The following is a 13853-nucleotide window of genomic DNA, read 5'->3' as shown; positions in this document are numbered from 1 at the left end:
TAAAGATTTTAAAATGCAAATTTTTTGCATGGATTTTCTGTAGTTTATGGACGTACCATTATAAAAAAAATTTCAAAATAAATGACTTTTTGCTACGCACAACTCCATAACTAATAAGCTGGGAACGGTCCTATATTTTTGAACATTTAGTTACGCCGAAATCCATAGCAAAAACGTCTGACCAGTAGTTATGGACGAAACTCGTAGCAAAAAGTTCGTAGCTAAAACCTATTGTGACGGCAATATTAGTTACGAGGTGGTGATCGTAGCAATAGGTCTTCTGCTACGGATATTTGGGTAATTGCTATGGCTGGGGTCCATAGCCAAAGCCCGTCTGTTTTGTAGCTTCTATTGAAGCATGTCCATCTGTTGGCAACGTTCTTAATGAGGTTAGCTGTACTTTGAGCTTGAATTTGATTGTAACTTTTTATACTTTCTTACCGCTAGGATTTTCTCTATAGTGTTAATTTTAGTGATCAGAGTAAAAGTTATCTATGAATAGAATAAAATATATTTTTTTTATACTTCGAAACTCATCATGCTATCTGCTAAATCTCCTCTTTTACTGATTCACAGTTTTTGTCATTGTTTCAACATTTACAACTTTTCTGTTTGAGATTCAATACCTCGTCTAAAGGTGGACAATATATGGACAAACAAATTTTTTATGTGGACAATTATATTGGGCTGAAATATACTTAATTACTATTTTTAAAGGGGACATTTTGTTTCTTGTAAATTTCTTTGCCGATGCTTTCTCCCCTCAACAACCACCACCTTGATGGTATTTCTCTTGATCAACATTGCCAAACAACAGAAACTCTAGTTATCTTATTATTTGTTCCTATAATTTGATAAATCAAAAAAATACTAAAACCCTAACAAGAATAATATTCTTCACTAGTTCATCTTATTGGTTTGCTTCTTCTACAATTTTCTCCTTAATAAACCAGTGGAGGAATAGATCATGATATAATCTAGAGAGAGAAACTACCCTTACACAAATTAATCTGGTTGTCTATCATAAGTAAATATGTTTGATTTGATTTCCAAACCCTAGATACCAAGTAAATAGGAAGAAGACCTGCCCAAATATGTTTTATTTGATTTCACATAAACATAAAAGATAAGAAATGGGTAAAATCTAAAATAGGTAATCTAATAAGATGTTATCTCTCAAAAAAAAGAAATTGATTAGTGGTTGTGCAGAGAGTTTTTATTCCCCACTCTCATGGATGGCTGTAAAGAGTATGAACTATAGAGAGAGAAAGAGATTTGGTTGTCCACTTAAAACTAATATATTATTTTTACACCCAGGGAACATTTTGTCCACATAACAAATTTGGTTGTCCAGTTCAACAAAAAAAAAATTGGTTGTCCACCTATTGACAACCCATCTAAAGGATAAATGTACTTATTTACTCACATTTTTCAATGTGCCAGAACTAGAATAGTTAGTTACTGGAACTCTTCCCAGCTTTAGTTCTTGTGAGGATGCAGGTCTTTGAGACTGTTGTTGAACCCACCCTTCTGTAAAATAAGGTCTCCACAAAGATTTAACTTTCAAGTTAATTCTTTCATCTCAATTTTCATTAGATAAATAAAGTAAACATTTCTTATAGCAATTTCAAGAACGGATTCCTTTGATGTTCAAAAGACATACAGGCATAACTATACCGGAACGATGAAATAGGGAACCCCTTGCTTCTTTACTGCTAAAAGTAAATTGAAATAAAGATCAAATATGTAAGATTTAGGTAGGCCTGGTCTAAAATAATTCCTATGTTTCTTTTTTTTGTTCCTTTTTTTTTATCCTGGTAGTTATTTATTCCTATTTTTGCTTGCTCTCCATAGGGCTTATAAAAGGTCGAAGGATCTTAGTCATCAACAAAATGAGTTGCATTTGCATATAAAATTTGATGAACGCCCTTCTCTCTCATAATCCACAGGGGGGATGGTGGCACTGCAACTGACGTTTCTTTCAGTTGGTATCTGATGATTCCTCTTTGTTTCAAGAAACCATGGTTGACTTAAAGATTTAAGTTATTTGTTTGTGGTCGTGAACTAGCCAATGCATTCTCATAGAGGATCAAGTAAGCAGATAACCCTATGGATCTTTGCATTCACATACTTTTATAAAAAATTTGGGAGAGAAACTGGGAACGAAGTTAGTGCACATGAACATGGTAGATGGGGTTGTGGACCTTGTGGTGATCTATGATAAACTTCTTGTGTGGAGTCTTACATAAGAAAGTTCGACAAGTTTCCATATTCATGAGCAATTTCAGATTTTTTTTCACCAAACTAATTGTTCAAATTACTATTAAACTAGATGAGTACCAACCCAGGATGCCTTCTTCAAACAATAACTCTTCTTGGTGATACAAGATCCTTTTGTGGGTTATGGTAGTTGTTAACCGTTATGTGTGAAACCCAACTTCAGTTCCACTAACCTGTTTTTCATGAGCATGTTTGTGTGTTAATGGCAGAGGGAAACACTTAGTATAGCATGTAAAACAGCATAATGAGAAGAAAGAAGCAATTAAAGAACAGAATGATCCTGCGGAAGAGAAAGAAATGAGAAATGATGATGAGTTCTACGAAATGACTAGACGAAGATTTTCTAACAGCCTTGGAGTATGGAATACCACCAGCTCCAGGAATGGTATGAAACCATGAACTAATTTGTGTAATTATGTACGCATATGTTCATCACTTCACACAAACATGAACACCAGCACACATACATATATGTATGTAGATAAATACGTTCTTCCTGGACAGATACTATTCACAGTAAAAAAAAAATTGATGAAAAAACCATATACTATTCACATGTTTAACTCTCTAAACCTAAGAAACAAGTTAGACTCTTTCATAAAAAAAAACAAGTTAGACCCGCACCCAAATAAAATGGCTTGGATTAGGCCCACAGATTGGGTAGTCGAAGGGAACTTGGACATGACCTAATCCATGTTGGCCTTGAACATGGCGGACTTTTTTCTTTTTGTATCTTGTCTCTTGGTCTTCGTCTTATAGATTGATTGTGTCATACCAAAGGAAATGAGCAAAGAAACATTGAAGTTTTGTTTAATGGTATTAATCTCTCTTACCAGTGTGTTTCTATGGTGACAATTTTGCAGCTTTGTTAGGTGCCCATTGATTCAAGGAAGCTGCTCGGCTTTCAACACACAACTTCTTGATCGTGAACAAGAAGACACGAGATGCTTGGAGTTGATTCTTAATGAGATAGCGCATACTCTAAAAGGGAAATGATAGAGTGACTTAGAAATCGGTACTTAGAGGGTGACATATTTCCTCATTTAGAAATAAAAGCGGTCCCCACCGTAGTCAAACTTTGAAAAAACCTTGTCTTTTAGTGATTCCACATCAGCTGGGCATTAAAATGCCCAAAAAATTTGGGCTCTCTAGCATCTCCCACTCTAAAATAGCTAGATGCAGCAATATTGAAACAAAAATATTGTTCCGCGAGCACTTTTTCAGCTCAATAATCATATTAAATTAAATATTGCACGTAAACCAGATTGGGTTGATGTTTAAGACTAAGAACTTCCCTCACACTAAGTTATAAGAAAACCGATCAGGAAACAAATCAATTCACTCTATACCAAAAATGAAGATGTGGCATGGCGTATAAATAACATTATCACACTCCATTACCAGTTTCAATTTTATATATTGAAAGACGCAGCAACTAAAAATGTAGGAATGTAAGAAATAAGCCGAGAAGAACAAATAAACTCTTTTAAATTTATACTTTTTAAAAATTTATACTTTAAAAATTTACAGTATACTTTTAAAAATTTAAAAAAATTTATACTTTTAAAAATTTTTAAAAGATATACTTTTAAAAATTTATACTGTTAAAACTTATACTTGTTAAAAATTTATAATTTAAAATTTTATACTTGTAAAAATTTATAATTTAAAAATTCATACTTTTAAAAAATTAAAACTTTAATCTTAAGAGTTTAAAGTTTTTTAAATTATAAATTTTTTAAATTAAAAGTCGTTGAATAGCATTTCAAAAGGCGTATGTATACTCATGAAATGAGTCTAGGTGACACTATAAAATTAATCAACGAAGCGATGGTACTCGCTAGTGTTCCAACACGAGGTTCTAATGGTGTGTTCCTCTAGCAAACTAGAGGTCAGATAAACAAGAATGAATGTGATATATCAAGGAGGTTGAAATCTTGATCTTTCTTTTAATTCCTTTATAGTCACTTTTTAGTATTAAACTAAATTCTCATATTATTTTAAAGAATTGAGGAATGAGCGGAGTGCAAGAGATCCTAAAATACTTACAGTATTCTTCGCAAAACACGAGGCTGGATCGTCGTACAAACCCGTTTTAAAAATTTATACTGTTACAATTTATACTTGTTAAAAATTTATAATTTAAAAAATTTATACGTTTAAAAATTTATACTTTTAAAAATTTATACTTATAAAAGATTAAATCTTTAACCTTAAGAGTTTAAAGTTTAAATTTTTTAAGAGTTTAAATTTTTAAAATTATAAATTTTTAAGAGTATAAAATTTTAAATTATAAAACTTTAAATTATAAAATTTTAAATTATAAATTTTTAACAAGTATAAATTTTTAAAAGTATAATTTTTTTAAAATTTTTAAAAGTATAAATTTTTGTAAAGTATAATGTAAATTTTAAAAGTATAAATTTTAAAAGTATAAATTTTTAAAAGTATAAAATTTTTTTAAAGTTTAAATTTTTTTTAAAGTTTAAATTTTTAAAAGGTGGTTGTTAAAGTATAATTTTTTTTTAGTTGGGATATTAAAGTATAAAAAAAATTTAGAGACGAAGACAATTACCAGGACTTTATATTCTTTTGAATTTGGGCATAGACTAATGTTGACTACACCTTTGAATTTAACTAACTGCCCATATAATTAATTACATTAATTTTTAGCATTTCCCCTTAAAATTTGTTTAGGTTAATCAAACGGACAGAGAAGGAGAACACATCAGTTTATTCTTCTATTAAGGTTCACTACTTGAATTCATTTTTAATTTTGATTTCAAAGCATTAACTTGGGTTTCTATTAAAGTAACTTATTCAGAAGTTACAGCTTCAAATGTATTACTCATAATGGTTGATAAAATCTATAATCCTGTATTTTCAATCCAACACCATCCCTGTTTTACAAATTTTAGGTTATCTTAGTATGGGTTTTTTTTTAATTTCTCATTTGTATTTCTGTAACGCCTGAACTGATTGTCTTGTTAATGTCTGTTAGAGAGAGATAGACATCTAAGTTACCCAAAGAAGTAACACCAACTAAGAATGAATGCAAAAAAAAATGAGGTGTTTAGAGAGAGAAATAAAAATGAATAATAGGGGAGGTGTAACGCCCCAAGCCTTAGCAGTTGCCGATATTGTCCCCGCTTTAACCACCCAGGCCCATTGTAATAGTCCCACATTGCTCACAAGAGTGTCCAGAGACTGGGCTATATGTGTAAGCTCAAGTTTAGTAAGTACCGAGGCCTCTTGGGAAGGTCTGTGGTGCCTTCGCCAAGACAAAACCTCACACCACGCTGTGTGGTGGCTAAGTGAAGACAAAATCGTGTATGTGGGGGGTCCACGATGTCGCTGCGTGCTCTGATAGGTCGGGCGAATCGCGTGTCTTCGCCCAATACCGAGGCCTTTTGGGTGGGCTTGTGGTGCCTTCGCCAAGGACAAAACCCCGTACCCGTGTGGGCTTGGGCCTGGGTGGTTAAAGCGGGGACAATATCGGCAACTGCTAAGGCTTGGGGCGTTACAAAGTGGTATCAGAGCCGAGGGCGACTCTTCGCTGAGGGTGGGGGATTGTAATAGTCCCACATTGCTCACAAGAGTGTCCAGAGACTGGGCTATATGTGTAAGCTCAAGCTTAGTAAGTACCGAGGCCTTTTGGGTAGGCTTGTGGTGCCTTCGCCAAGAACAAAACCCCGTACCCGTGTGGGCTTGGGCCTGGGTGGTTAAAGCGGGGACAATATCGGCAACTGCTAAGGCTTGGGGCGTTACAAAGTGGTGCCTTCGCCAAGAGGGTGGGGGATTGTAATAGTCCCACATTGCTCACAAGAGTGTCCAGAGACTGGGCTATATGTGTAAGCTCAAGCTTAGTAAGTACCGAGGCCTTTTGGGTGGGCTTGTGGTGCCTTCGCCAAGGACAAAACCCCGTACCCGTGTGGGCTTGGGCCTGGGTGGTTAAAGCGGGGACAATATCGGCAACTGCTAAGGCTTGGGGCGTTACAAAGTGGTATCAGAGCCGAGGACGACTCTTCGCTGAGGGTGGGGGATTGTAATAGTCCCACATTGCTCACAAGAGTGTCCAGAGACTGGGCTATATGTGTAAGCTCAAGCTTAGTAAGTACCGAGGCCTTTTGGGTGGGCTTGTGGTGCCTTCGCCAAGGACAAAACCCCGTACCTGTGTGAGGTGGTTAAAGCGGGGACAATATCGGCAACTGCTAAGGCTTGGGGCGTTACAGGAGGTAAAAGGACTAATAGCTTACTCAGGATTCTTAGGGAAAATAAGCTAGGGCTTCCTTATGTCTTGGCATCTTGCTCCATTTTCTTTCTTGTTGGATTCTTAGGATCCTTCCACTTATTTCAAGTTAAAGTAACACTTACTTTTATCTATTTGAATGAGTATTATTGAAGTTTCTTCGTGCGATCAATGCATATGAATGCGTGCTCGTCTTTGTTTATGTTCTTTTTTTCGGTGTTGAATCGTTCGTTTGCTTTTACAGTATCTTAATTCTCATCAGAAAGCGAGGCTACTCGGATCGGTTGATGACGACAAAGAATGGGTATCATATGGAGAGACTGGAGATTCGTTTGTCTCTTCAATCCTATTTCAGGTGCTTCTTTAGCCATCTCTTAAGAATTAATCTAGTCCAGTGTTATCCTAAATGAGTTAATGATTAGCAAGGGGGAATGTGCTAAAAAAATTTGGTTGCTTTCTACGTCGAAAATGCAGGTTTTGAGTTGGAAACCTCTCGCACTATATTTTCCACAATTTGCTACTGAAGAACAATGTAGAACTATAATTGGTGTTGCAAAGCCAAGAATTGAACCATCTATGTTGGTTTTACGAGAGGGAGAAACTGTTGAAAACACCAAGAATGTAAGAACAAGGTATTTCTTTCCGGGTCTTATAAATTTGGAAGAACATAGAGCTATTAATTAGAAACAATGACCAATTTCTTGATAGTCCAAAACACATGTCTCAGGGCTCGGGGGAATTATCTGGTTGGGCAGATGTATGATATGTTCTAATAGTATCTTTAATTTACTTCTAAATTTTTTTTTTGTTCGTTTGGTGATGGTTGATCCTTGTTTACTAATGCATTTTCAGTTCAGGTGCATTTATTAAACCATCTGCGGATAAAACTGGAACTGTGAGCCTTATTGAACAAAAGATTGCAAGGGCTATAAGGATTCCATGGAAACATGGCGAGGTAATATTTTCCACGTTTTTCTTTCTCTAGACGTTCGTGTTCTTTTATAATCTTTCGTCAAGTAATGCCCTTGCTAGGTGCCTTCTTAAATCATGTTCATGTTCCGTTCGTCTTTTTATATAATTATATAAATTTGTTGATATGTGATATTTCATTCCTTCGACGGTGCTATTTGCCACTGTAAACCGTAACTTTGACCTTCGAGCTAAAATGAACACCGACGAATTGTTCATTGACGTTGTAATCTAATCAATTTAACAAGTTCAGTGTTTTATCGTATTAGTCATTGTAAAACCTATCTTTACTCAGTTTACTTTGTGTATTGAATGGTAATAACTTTTAGTCCTACTTTTTAAGTTTTTATACGAATTTTCATTTACAAGAATTATTAGCTCACAACTAATGTACTTTTTCCGCATCTATGTGATTAACAAAATTTATTTATACTTAGTTTCTTATCTACGAATGGACCATTATTTCGAGCATACTTTGCATTAGATTGAGTAGGGTAAATGTTACATGTTGCAGGAATTGTATGTCATCCGATACAAGGTAGGGCAGAGGTATGTTTCTCATTATAATGCTTTCAGCCTCGAAGATATGGCCGACCGAAAGAGTCAAAGGGTAAAATTCTAAGCAATAACATATTGGCGCATTGCTTCTTCTTTCTTATTCGAAAATGGTATTAACACATTTCACATTTCACGCTTTCACTGATATTTTATTTTCTTAATATCGTAACTTCCTAAATAAAAAGTTTAAGTTATATGTCGTAAGGTCTTGAAACTGTCGAATAATAGCAAAAGCTCGCATATTTAAAATCTCAATTATTTCAGAATGTTTTTTTGATTCGACTAGTAATCGGAAGAAAACATTGTTAATTAGTCTCAACAGTTTCTGGTGTTCAGATCTATTATCTTTAGGTTCTCTCCGTTTTACTAATCTTCAAAGATGATATAATTATATGTGAATAACATTTATCCAGATAGCTTCATTTTTGTTATATTTATCCGATGTCGAGGAAGGAGGAGAAACCGTTTTCCCTTTTGAGGTAAGATAGTAGGCCAGACTTGTACCGATGTATGTTATGATTATACTGATTTTGTGGCCATTTTGAATTTGCAGAATGGATCGAATATGAACTCTGATTATGATTTTGAGAAATGCATTGGTCTCAAAGTGAAACCGAGCAAAAGCGATGCCCTTTTATTTTATTCTACGTTCCCGAATGGAACAAGAAATGAGGTAATTAATCTTCTTTATGTTTTTAGTTGGTAATTAGGTACTTTCTAAATTAGTTCATTACACTTTTTTCTCATTATTTGAATCTGACTCGTCTACTCATCTAAATTTGAATCGTCCAACTCATATGGTTCCAAAATTGGCCAAAGTCAGTTATTCAGACGAGGAGACATCACGAGTCACATGAAAACGAAAAATCGAATCAGATTTCAGATCTAACTTGGGAAAAATTACGAACTGCCTAAAACGGGCTTTTATCCATAACCAATTTTCCATATCATATGCAATACTTTCGCCTTTGGTAAGACTAACAAGGGCCATATCGCTCTATAGTCATAGTGATGCTCTTATTTGATCGCTTCAACCATTTCTGAGCACCTCAAACTTCAGTTCATTCAATCGTTCATGCTTTAAACTTAATCTGTTTTGTGTGGTTTTGCAGATGTCTCTACATGGGAGTTGCCCAGTGATTAAAGGAGAGAAATGGGTAGCTACAAAGTGGATCAGAGATCAAGAACATATAGACTATGTTTTCGACTTGTTCTAGTCATATACTTTGGTGTTTCCAAAATGATAATAAAACCCACACTAAAATGGTATGAAATTAGTCGATTTGATGTTTTATTGTTTTTTTCTACTGCCAATTAGATTATATTCTCATCAACCATCTACAACCGTCACAAACCACCACCATAGTAACGTGAATCTAAATAATGCAAAAGTAACCAATCATTATAATAGTGTATTCATAAATGAAACTGATATTGATTGAATTTGTCAGTAAATTACTTGATTGATAGTTCAAAGAGAAATACAATTACAGTTTTACCTTCTTACGGGGGTAGTGGATTGGGACTTTCACAAACTTTCATAGACAAAATGTCCCGTAGGCATTTCAAGACATTTCAGATGACTTATTATAGACAACATGTCTTCATAGACATTTTCAAGACATTGAGTTTGTAGACAAAATGTCTTTATAGACATTCAAGACATTTGATCCATAAACAAAATGTCCTGGGGATATTTCAAGATTTTGAGTCCATTGGCAAAATGTGTAATACATATTATATTTGTACTAATCAAATATATATTTTTCGACTTTCATAGACATCTGTGGACATTTGGTAGACATTTATTATTTTAATAATATTATTATTGTTTAATCACATGAAATAATTTATTTATAATAACATTTCAAATATATATTTTTCGACTTTCGTAGACATCTGTGAATATTTGTGAACATTGGTGGACATTTGGTAGACATATATTATTTTAATAATATTATTATTGTTTAATCACATGAAATAATATATTTATAATAACATTTCAAATATATAGTTTTCGACTTTCGTAGACATCTGTGAATATTTGTGGACATTGATGGACATTTAGTAGACATTTATTATTTTAATATTATTATTATTGTTTAATCACATGAAATAATATATTTATACTAACATTTCAAAAATATATTTTTCGACTTTCGTAAACATCTGTGAATATTTGTGGACATTGATGGACATTTGGTAGACATTTATTATTTTAATATTATTATTATTGTTTGATCACATGAAATAATATATTTATACTAACATTTCAAAAATATATTTTTCGACTTTCGTAGACATCTGTAAATATTTTGGGCATTGATGGACATTTGGTGGTCATTTATTATTTTAATATTATTATTGTTGTTTGATCACATGAAATGTGATTAGTACATTGATCTAGAGAGAGACCTCCTCTCTCTCTAGATCTGATTAGAGAGAGAGAGGAGAAAAAAAAATTAATGTTTAAAGGTCGCCGGTCGGAAAAATTTTCGGTCGGCAACCCTTGCCGGTGAAGATGATGAGGTGGCGAGAAGATGAGGTGGAAGAGAGAGAAGATGAGATAGAGGAGACAAGGTGATGACTAGTATATATATAAAAAAAAAAAAAAAAAAAATGAGAGTATCATGTTAGTTATTCCATGCACAATGCCAGGAAGTAGAATAGCTATCCACGTGCTTTGTGATGTGACACGAAAATGTCACATTTGGAGAGCCTAACTTAGACTAATTAGTCCTTATCGAGTATTATCAATAATATTTTATGTGTTTTTCTTGTTAGGTACCATATTTGAAATAAAGAACTTAATTCGGAATAAAGGGAGCGAATTATCGCTATCATTCCATGTGCCCAAAATGAGAGAAAATGACTTCAAGCAAATCATATGAGAAGAGGAGTTAATGACGAGTCCGACGGTGAAAACGGAATTCAATTCGGAGTTCGGACGGGGAAGTTACAAAAGAAAGAAGCCAAAGTCTTTCCTTGAAGGCACTCCCCTTTATTTCTAGATGAGAGCCAAAGCCCAACCCATAACCAAGAGCCCAAAGAAGAGAAAGCAAGGAAGATTTCTATGAGCACCTCTTAAAGAAGGCTAAGTCAAAATAGCCCAAGACTTAGTCAAACTTGACTAAGTCTAGGGTTTGGGTATACACAAGTTAGAGAAAGGGAGAGGCACTATTCATCTTCTTCCCCAAGCAAGAGAGAGAAAAGGAGGCAAGAGAGCTAGAGTTTCTAGGGTTTTTGGTGTTCTTCACTAACAACCAAGGGTTTGAGAGCAAGAGAGTAAGAGGAGGAGTGCCGGCCAAGGCAAGGCCGGCCTAGCCTTGGCCGGCAGCAGCTCGGGCTGCTCGGGAAGCACTAGAGCAGCGACGGCCAGCAGCGACAGCAGCACAGCAGCAGCGACAGCAGCACAGCAGCAGCGACGGTCAGTACAGCAGCAGCGACGGTCAGTACAGCAGCAGCGACAGCAGCTCAGCAGCTCGGGCTGCAAGCTTCTCCGAGCTCGGGACGCCTTCACGGGATGCGGCTGCGGCTCGGACGTGCATGGGACGCGCGCACGGGGCACGGGACAGCTTGGAATAAAGGGACATGGCCGGATCTAAGCTTCCTTTGGCCGGGAATCTTGATTTTGGCCGGAAACCTAACTTTCTTTGATCGGATTTTTCGTGGTGTTCCGGCAACTTTCTTAATTCAAAACCTTAGGGCTTTTACTCCCCATGTCTTGATCTATCTTCCCATGTAATTTGATTTGATTTTGGGTGAAAAATCTCTAGAGAGAGAAAGCTTGATGAAGCTTTAATGGTGGATGTTCTTGAGATGGAGAAGATGATAATGAGTGCTATGGGGAATCTGATTTTTACTCGGGGACACCCAAAGTTCACTATTAAAGGGAAATCCAGAAAATTGCTACGGGGAGATCGACTACACTTATAGACTCATTTTTCTCGACGAACCTAGCCTCGAGCCACATCGAAAAAGGGGGATTTCTCATCATCTTCTTTTCATTTATTATTCAATCACCATGTTAGCTAAATCAAGTAATATATGAGATGAATTGTGATGAATTCGTGATTATGTTTAATATGATTTGATGTTTTGATTATGAATTGATGTTCATTTGATATGACTCGGGATTAACCGAATTAGGCGTTTGTTTGACTAGGTATGATCTCTGGATATACGTAGTACTTATAGACATCACCTTAGGAGTCGAACATCGCTTGTATTTGACACATTAAATCGGACAATGCATAGTCGTAGATTTATCATTATAGATTCCCGGATTTCGATACATGAACTCTCGTATTCGGATACCCTTGAAGCATGATTTGAATGTGATGATTGGCTTATTATTTGTTTACATGTGAGTTTAATTGTCTTCGTCTAGTTTTATAAACTAGAAGCCTTGATCGTAATCGTCTATTGACACGAACTTTGATAATGCGTACTTAGTTTGATAATCGATGCTTAGTGACGTTTGATCGATTATACTTAGTTTGACGTATTATGCTTATTAGTGTCATACTTGTTCATTCTCAATTCATTAGATGGTGTGTGTAAGTTTGATAGTCGATGCTTAGTGACGTTTGATCGGTTATGCTCAGTTAGACACATGATGCTTAGGATTGTCAATGTGGGTGAAGTTAATTACACTTTCATGTGAATAGATACATAGTATTTGTCATTGTCGATCTTGTGGATCGAAGTATTCGTCTCAATTAACTTTTACCCGAATCAACTCTTACCGTCTCCCGACTCTTGTTTCTCCGACTCTTCTCTCGAATCTCTCTCGCCCGTTTACTTTTATCGTTTCATTAGTTTATTTACTTTATTCTTTTGTTTCTCAATCAATCATCAAAACCCCCCCATGTTATCTTGTTTCTTTCCTTTTTAGTCTAAGTTAGCTTTTAATATCTAGACCGAGGGATAAGACCCTTCGACATCCAAACTACCTTCCTATCCTTGGATCGACTCCGGTTTTACCGGTTACTACTTGATACCTCCGCTTGGGTGTGCAACCTTTTCGGGTGCATCACTTTGAGCTATGCTCATTGTTCGAAACAGATTGATAAGCATAACCAAACCTTTCGCAAATCTGCAGCAAGTGTTGTATATCTCTCGTCAACATCTTTCCAAGCAATATGCCATAATACACCATATTTGTTGACCTCCTCTTGTCGTTACATATCGCGTGCAATTCAAACTCACATATAAAGTAGTAGTCCCAATTCCAATGGCAAGTGATGAAGTATTTTAACATGTGTCTTTTTTTTTCATCCTTATATTTAGACAAACCACACCTACATCATTTCTCTAGAGTACAAGTATCATTATTAAACAACATACAATCATTCTAGCATTCATCAATATAGTTTAATCCTATATCTAAAGCTTACTTTTTACATTCAGTAAAGTTCTCAGGGAAAGTACAACCATCTGGTAAAGATTTTTTAGTCTTTAGGCCATGTTTTGCGAGTGGGAATGGAATGTTATTCCTGAGAATCACATTCTCATAACGCGATTCTTCCGAATCAGATTATTTTAATTTGATGTTTGGTTTAACTAAGAATAGGAATTCGATTCCTAACAGATTCCTAAGTTGGTGTTTGGTTGGTACAGGAATAAGAATGTAATTTTTTTTTAAAAACTTTATTATATCCCTTTACTTGAACTACATAAATTACACGCTAACTTTACTCTACATTTTATCAATATTATCTATTTACTCCAACAAAATCTTCTCTACCCATAGAGATATAATCTTACATATAGAAATTAACTCACTACAAAAATA

At 35.1% G+C, this 13853-nt stretch overlaps 1 protein-coding gene and 1 long non-coding RNA gene across 2 annotated transcripts in view; both read left to right on the top strand.

Moving 5' to 3' along the window:
* The window catches only part of LOC147564761 (uncharacterized), a 99545-nt gene extending 87384 nt beyond the window's left edge, over positions 1–12161 (top strand). Inside the window, exon 2 of the long non-coding RNA XR_015228104.1 lies at positions 11255–12161. This is a non-coding gene — a long non-coding RNA (uncharacterized LOC147564761). The remainder of the gene's footprint in view (positions 1–11254) is intronic.
* On the top strand, positions 2914–9273 carry LOC147564762 (putative prolyl 4-hydroxylase 9). Its single transcript, XM_086651301.1, has 9 exons — positions 2914–2940; positions 3040–3096; positions 6774–6884; positions 7004–7161; positions 7382–7484; positions 8013–8108; positions 8470–8535; positions 8610–8729; positions 9169–9273. Exons 1-9 carry the CDS (start codon positions 2914–2916, stop codon positions 9271–9273), a joined length of 843 nt encoding a protein of 280 aa, XP_086507427.1.
* Positions 12162–13853: the final 1692 nt, after the last annotated feature.

The sequence above is a fragment of the Eschscholzia californica genome, unplaced genomic scaffold (genome assembly GCF_041429995.1).
Source record: "Eschscholzia californica isolate CP2 unplaced genomic scaffold, dmEscCali1.0.p SCAF_1, whole genome shotgun sequence".
NCBI classification, from domain to species: domain Eukaryota; kingdom Viridiplantae; phylum Streptophyta; class Magnoliopsida; order Ranunculales; family Papaveraceae; genus Eschscholzia; species Eschscholzia californica.
The sequence above is the reverse complement of the archived record's forward strand: the minus strand, read 5'-3'. Positions and strand labels throughout refer to the sequence as shown.

Excerpts from the sequence above, each read along its gene's own strand:
- LOC147564762 (XM_086651301.1), top strand. The coding sequence starts at position 2,914 with ATGGCTTGGATTAGGCCCACAGATTGG. Across the intron at positions 6,885-7,003 it reads TCTCTTCAATCCTATTTCAG|GTTTTGAGTTGGAAACCTCT; the intron begins GTGCTTCTTTAG and ends TCGAAAATGCAG. Across the intron at positions 7,162-7,381 it reads ACCAAGAATGTAAGAACAAG|TTCAGGTGCATTTATTAAAC; the intron begins GTATTTCTTTCC and ends ATGCATTTTCAG.